Genomic DNA, 7,741 nt, shown 5'->3' with positions numbered 1-7,741 from the left:
AACGCTGGAAAGGCAGATATTTCAAAGATCACTTAATACAAGCACCGAAAGAGAGGTATAGGGAAGTAGGCAAATACAGTAGAAGAAAAGTGAACCGCCTGCATTAGCTTTGGCAACGTTTCTTTAGGGAATCACGTACGTCCAGTGTTTAGAGTCACCTTAGCTGCAAGTCGAGGGTCCAGAATCTGCCCTGTGTGGTCTCCACGACCATACCAGGGACATGGAAGCTCGTGCGGCGCAGATTGGAGAAGCGCGGCACTCTGCAGCGGCTCGCGCCGCCACCGCCAGGGCGCAGCAGCGTCGCCGGCGGCGCCTGGGAGCGGCACCGGGTCGCCAGTAGGTGCCGGCCGTCGAAGCCACGCTGACGCAGCCGCCAGAGCTCCGCGTCGCGACGCCCGTCTGGGAGGAGCTGCCGACCTCTGCTGGCCCAGGCAGCGCGCTCATAAGCCTGCGTCGCGGGTGGCCGCCGCGTCAGGGGCCACAGCCCGCCGGGAGTCGGCGGTCAGCCTCCAGTTCTACCTATTACTTCCGGAAATCGGATCTGTCACTGCGGCGGCGACACGCACTCTAAGTGATCTGAGTGTGGCGAGACTGTGTAAAATGTTAGTCTGACGCCAAGTGACGACATACATGCATTTGTGTCCCACGTGTCACGCCTCTGGATTACTTCTACAAAGTGTTCTGGTCATTTTTTGAGGCAAATGTGTGTGACGCGATTATGAAGTGTAAAGGACGTAACATTGTTTCTCGCAGCATTTCAAATATATGTATCTATTGAGAACATAGCTGTCAGCTTGACTGGAACAGTATTTCTAGTCGCGTAGAGTGAAACACGCCCAGCTTCGGGTAAACACGAAGGGTAGAACTTTGCTATCGTTTTGACGTATCGTCACCGACCTCTCTTCAAATACTGATGGATTAATTTCAACGAATCAACGGAAGAAAACTTAAAACTGTCCTCTCTGGCAGCTGTACACTGATGTGATGCTGATATAGTGTATCCTTCAATTAAATTATCTGCTGGTAAATTTCTTAGGCGATATCGTGTAGTTTAAGTGCTTGCCGGGACATCTGAGAACCTAGATAATAGTGTACCAAATAAGGAACGTGCCTGGTAATTAAGTTTAAAGCGTAATCAGGCAGACTTTTGAGACACACATTTGTCAAAAACTCTTCTGAAAAAATAGATCTGAAAAGTCTCGATTTACTTTAACGACGTGAGGCTGACTCGTCACCAGGACCGCCTCCGACTTTTGAACACTCGTCGATATCAGCGAGGATTTCTCTACGTGGTGGCAAACTGAGAGCCCATAACGGAAGATTGAAGGAGGTTACTGTGCCACCGGTTTGTTGTGTGTGACGGACTGCGCTGTGAGGATGTAGTGGGATATCGACACCGGCGAAGATAGCCTTGCTGCCGGCTGCAGCCCGAGTCCGAGGAGATGCTGCTCAGAACGTTGGGAGCGCGCCTGCCGTGGTCCGTGTGCTGGGCCCTCGTCTGCCTACACATCTACAAAGGTCAGTTTCCAATCTCACTACTGCCCAAAGACCAAAGGGTAAAGCTTATCTGGATTCCATTCGCGTCAATTGCCAGAGCGTCCACAAAATTCTTTGAAAGACATTAACGTTTTGTCCCCCCTGCTAAAGCCGAAAGCACCACAAAGAGTGCCACGCCTTCTGTCTGGAGTTGTAGTTGGACCTAACATGTCACAAAAGAATTTTCTTTCTTATGAATTCCTATTTAGTACTTCATTTGTTTTTGTTTTTTTTTGTTTTTTTTTTTTGCTATTGACAGCTCCAGTCTTCGTTACTATGTATTTCACTTTTAAGACCGAAGTATATATACAACCTATAATATCCTTAAAATATCCACAAATACCTACGTAACTTAAAAAGTTCGTTGCCGGTTAATAATTATAAAGTTGTGTAGAAAAAATTCATATCAGAATGATGACAGAAATAAAATTATGGGCTGCGTTAGATTACATATTTACTAATGCTATTCTGCATCTCTTTATTCAGTTCAAGTGAAAATTGCTGGAAATAACAACGCAAGATAATGCAGAATATTTAAAAAACGAACTAAAATTGATGGACATCACTTTTCTGATCACTCTGGCTATTTTCGTAGAAGCGTTCTCACCGAGTTTGTTAATTGATATTATTTTTAATTAGGCTCGAAAAATTTATGTAAACAGTTAGCAACGTTCCCGTATATATAGGCCTGAGGCAGTCTCACCTTGCTTTTTTTAAAGCACGCTGGATGCTGTTAATTCGAAGGAACTGTAAAGCGTTGTCTAAACCTGATATAAAGAGTTGTCTAAGTCCGATACAGAAATATTACAATCCGTGATATACATTATTGCTGGAAAGTGTTCACTGATGTTTCGATACTCAAAGGAAATATAACTAGTGTAGCACCCCAAAAACTATTCTGTTCCTAGTGCTTCAGTATGTGCACAAAGTGACTTTAAGAATGAATTCAAAAAAGTGTATATTAGGTTATCCTGTTCAAAGAACGGTGATCAGTGTAGAACGCAACCACAGAACTGTAACACCAAGCGTAACATGTTGAGCATTTGTGCAAATTGTGAGTTGCAGGATAGAAATTAACTGTGAGAACTCTTATCTCAACAATGATCACAGTTTATTTAAATTATCAGCAAACAGCTGCACAAAAAATTTCTTCCTTTACAGGTTTTAGGCACCTAATGCCCTTCTTCAGAAGTGATAATTATCGCATTATTTGTGAGCATCAGAAGTAATATATATGCATCATATAACTTATTGGTGTCACTCGCAAAGGATGCTATAACAACTTTTAAAAAAGGGCACTAGGAGCCTGAAACCAGTAAAGAAAGATGATTTCTTTTTTTCAACTGGTTGCTGATTATTTCAGCAAACAGAAATGCAATTGCTATTGATGGATAACACTATAAAGATCATTATTTTATTAAAAGCGGACACTCAAATTTAGCCGAAATGTTCTCTTCGACAGTATTAATTTTCGTTGTAAATCGTAATCCTGATGCTAACAATACGCTATATTTTCTGAAACGATGTATTTGGTTCACGACGCATCTATATATCAGAATGATTTTATTAATGCTATTTTGCCAAAAACTGACATTGTTAACCAGTTGCTGTGTACAAAATTTGCTTCACGACGCATCTATATATCAGAATGATTTTATTAATGCTATTTTGACAAAAACTGACATTATGAACCAGTTGCTGTGTACAAAATATAGGTTGACTCTTACATATAAGATTATAGCAACCAGCAACTCTTTACAATGGTACTTATTTAAACAGTGCCGGTACTGGTTTCGAACCGACAGGTTCATCTTCAGCAGGCTATTTCACGTTTTACATCAGATAGCCGTCTGAAGATGAACCTGTCGGTTCGAAACCTGTAACGGCGCTGTTTAAATAAATAAATTGCACTCTAAAATGGGACTGGTTGCTGTAATCTTCAATGTAAGAGTCAACCTTTATTTTATTAACACTCGGCTAGGGAAAGCCTTCACACATATCCCTTGCGTGTATCCTTCTTACAAAGTTCCAGCTCTGAGAAACAACTTTGTGTCCCTTATCCATCACCTTAGGTAATACATTTGAAATGCATTAAAATCAGACAAATGATGCAACTATTTCGATGGGACATATCTCACGATGGACCAGAAAAAATACCTCTGCACTCAACAAACGTCTGAGGATTACAATTTCACTTTCTTTGGTTACCAATTTCATTCTGTATCTCCCGGTAGCTATGAGGAGCTAAAACCTTGCCTTCCCGGCAATGTTCTGTTGAATTTTCTCCATTTTATTTCTTCACTCCCAATCAGGCTCACCGTCACAAAAACGTGAAATCAAGGAACTAAAAATAACGCAACCGCTGACGAGTAATAAGGTATTCGGTCGGAACACTGCCTCATGTCAACCATTTTTTGCGACAGGCAAATGGTTCATATTTCACTGGCTTAAAATTATGGTTAATAGTACTTAGTTATCTCACATAATAGCAGCATAAAATCAAAAATAATTTTTGACGAGGTGTTGTTTCACTACTGCTGAATAGATTCATAAGGCTGTATGTCTTTGACTATAATTAATATTTCTTTTTCCGTGTCTAGCTAAGCTGCTTTATATTTAAGGTTTATCAAGATTACTTGCACTGCCACAGTGTTCATCACATAAGGAAATGTTGATACCTTCTCAAAAGCCGACCACTGCACAAATGAACTTTATCTTTCATCTATCTCCTACCACAGTAGTTTTCAAGTATCAACAAGGACCACTAAATCGAAATTCACCCCTTCGATTTCTATCAAGAGAGAGTCCGTTTTATGCAACACAGTACTCTCTTGTAAAGTTATGTCAGATCTTTGATTGGGATATTCCAGTTTCTATTTCTACTTTCAGAACATAATAAAACCTCGAAAGGTGCACACGCATCACGAAGATAGTAGTTACTAGGAGGTCACTGGGTGAGATGGGAACACCATAACCCTCCAGTTGGTACTAGGGGCATCTTATGATCACCACATAATAGAAATTACTTATTCCAGTACTTAATTGCTTATTTTCTACTTTTCCTCGTGTCAGGCTCTGGATTTCAGTTAATCGATTGAACTATCCTTGTAGTTTTCTTTAGCAATGCAAAAACTGGACATTTAAAATCGAGGTGTTCTCCATGAATGGTGAATCTTTATGTAGAAGAAAAAGTTAGTAACAAATTATTTCAAAGTAATGAAAAATATACACAGTTTTGAGTGTAAGGCAATTTGAAAGTTCTTCAATTATGACCGACGTTAGTAGTACGGGATGTCGTATTTTCAACTTTCCAGCAATGATTTGCCATTGATTCGAGACGAAAAAATAGTCACTGCAGACTGCTCATATATACATAGTTTTCAGGAAAACAAAAGGCTTCTGCACCAACGTTCCAAAAATTTATTGTTTCTGAAAGTTTCCGTAGGCGTCAAGGTCTGAGAATTTATTTTGTGTTACCTCTCGTGTTTGAGGAGTCAGCCGAAATAGCAGACGTTCAGTCTTATGTGTGTAACCCAAAACTGACACAAATAGATAATATCCCCAGCCGCACACATTTAGATGATAAATTTTGGTTCTGACACATGTCCTGTACCCGGGAAGAACGTCACAGTGAAATAACTGAGGGAGTACTGATGTGTGGACGCAAATAGTGAAAACTTTCTTGTATTTATGTGAATCATCATAGGATGTTGTTTACATGTAAGGTAGCGCGCAAAGCGTACAATACTTAAATTATTGCAACGAACATCTATGGGGTTACACATATAACATTAAACACAAAAAATTCAATATTTATTCTACTATCTAGCAGATATCTCTTTCGTACTGTATAGTCAATTAACTGTAGATCTAGAAAATTATTGGTCTTACAATAAAAGTATATTGATTAGATCTGGCGTCACAAGGAAATGATAGAAGATCAGTTTTACAGCTTCGGTATTCGTCAGCCTGCATTTTTAATTAGATTTCAAATATAGGTTGAAACCAATACAAAAGATATAGTTAAGTATCGATTAAACAAATTTTAATTCATTTATGGCTGAGATGATGTTCAATTTTGTTACCATAGTAAAAATACTTCAATAAACGGAGGTTATAAACTTATGTAAAAAATATGTTTTGATTATATTCTCAGAAAAACGATCACGTAGGATGACAAATAATTTCTGGCATTTGTCATGTAATTAACAACTTTAACAAAATGGAAGAAAGATAAAAGCAAAAACATTATTGAGGTATAGATTTAAAGGTCAAACGGTAATAGGAACACTTAAAAGCCAAATGCACTGATGTCGGAGTCGTCAAAAGAAGTTCAGGAAGTCTGCTGCAACATTAGTTTTATATAAATTGAAATATGGCTGATGGCGCAAGTGATAATCATAGTCATCTGTTTTGTATCCTTTCGTGCACATTAATCATCGCAGAATTTTAAAAATTCTAACTTACGTACAGAAATGAAAGCGATAAGAAAAACTCTTTCAAATTCATAGTGAACACAACAGAAGCAACTATTAACTGGAAAGTACGTTAACAAACACAGACATGAGAGGCACATCTACACCCATCGAAACAGATATTGGTAAAATACCAAATCAAAATTTTGGAATATGACACAAAGATTTACTGAAAAAGTTAGGCAAAAAAGAGTGTGTGTCTCCTCAAATATGAGGCACTACAATAAATTTCTTACTATAAAATGATTAATATACGCGTTAATGTAATTAATGAATCCTAAAATGAATATAATACCAATTCAAACAATACAAATAACAGCTTAGAAAATAATTGACGCGAATTACCTTAAAGATAAAGCAGAACCTCTAGCGTTTGTAAGGAATGAGGTGGAATTGTGCAGCGCGTCTTTACAGGACGTGGGAGGTTAAATAACAAAATTTTCAGTAAAATGTACAGTGAAACTAGTAGTAAACGTCAAAGATGTAATAGCTTAGTCACGCATGTTCCAAACCTGCCATCACAGAGCTTCTTCATCAGATTAGTGTTAAAAGTATGTCGAACGATATTTTATTAGGGAAGTCGCGATCATATTTTAAGGAAAAAAGTTTTTCTAGATTCCCCAGCTGTCCTGAGAATCAGCTTGGCAGCACCAGTTAATTCTGTCTTCATTCAACTCGTCAGTGTTTGTGGCCAACAGAACTGAACCTGTGCTTTGTAAAACTTCAGCGTTACTCATGTCGCTATTAGCGCTATGTAAGCAGATAAACTGTTATTTATATTTTACTTTCATTTCGATAAACAACCGGCGTGTTATTAAATTAAGATGGAAGACAGTTTTGAAAAAAAAAGAAAATAAGGAAAAAAGATCAGCGGTGGTATAAATAGCTAACCTCTCCCACCGACAGGAACGTACGACACATTTTCGGTTAAAATACTCCCATTTAATAGGTTTTAATGTACAAGCGGAGAGACGAAGTATTTCAGAAGTGACACAGCGCAGAACGAAGTTAAGATAAACAGAACGAGAAGAGCCAAGCTATTTTGAAACGGAAGACTTACATTCAGAATGCCCCAGTTATATCGCTTACGTTAATTGGGATTTCCTTCCTGGCTTAAAATTCTCAACAGCTCTAAGCGTGTCGACGCGAGTCACTATTTCACTGAAATACATATCGACAGGTTTGCCTTTTTTTCGCCTCTCTTTTTTATTCGGCCTGGTCCTCTGCTGCACTTTCAGTAATTGAGACAGCCGCATATTCGTCCGCCCTTTTTAGAGAAGCAGTTTGGACGCATCCGTTCTCAGAGCAGCTTTTTTTGTCCCCATTTATTTTTCGCTTTTTCCCTGGCAACACAGCCCGGTCTAGAGCTCTGGGTCTCCCCTATGTTTCCATTTTCTGTGTAAAATTTCTTGTGGATTTACGTCACAGCTCTTTTGTAGCGCGCTGACAGTTTCCTTTTACGCAGCACACTGCAAACAGTCTGCTGCTACGTGGCTAACAGGCGACGAAGGACCAACTGCATTCCTTTGTTCCTGCCAAGTGAGCCAGGCGCGTGCCCGCATGGCACAGAGCGCTCAGTGGTACTACCAGTTGCTACCGTTTTCCGTCAGAATTTGTTTACTTGTCCAAGTTTTCAGCAGGCTGTTAAGCAAACGGGTCGTACGGTACTCGCGTGGCAGTTTAAAATAAGATCCTAATTATACGATATCCTATGAGGGTATTTTCATGTT

General features: G+C 39.3%; 1 protein-coding gene across 1 annotated transcript in view; it reads left to right on the top strand.

The window, feature by feature from the left end:
- Positions 1-257: 257 nt before the first annotated feature.
- The window catches only part of LOC126284620 (protein sidekick-2-like), a 685,635-nt gene continuing 678,151 nt past the window's right edge, over positions 258-7,741 (top strand). Inside the window, exon 1 of the mRNA XM_049983689.1 lies at positions 258-1,518. Within this exon, the coding sequence (XP_049839646.1) occupies positions 1,443-1,518 (76 nt within the window). The 5' untranslated portion in view covers positions 258-1,442. The remainder of the gene's footprint in view (positions 1,519-7,741) is intronic.

The sequence above is a fragment of the Schistocerca gregaria genome, chromosome 8, assembly GCF_023897955.1.
Source record: "Schistocerca gregaria isolate iqSchGreg1 chromosome 8, iqSchGreg1.2, whole genome shotgun sequence".
Lineage (NCBI taxonomy): Eukaryota > Metazoa > Arthropoda > Insecta > Orthoptera > Acrididae > Schistocerca > Schistocerca gregaria.
Note: the sequence above shows the minus strand (reverse complement) of the source record. Positions and strands in the feature narration are given on the sequence as shown.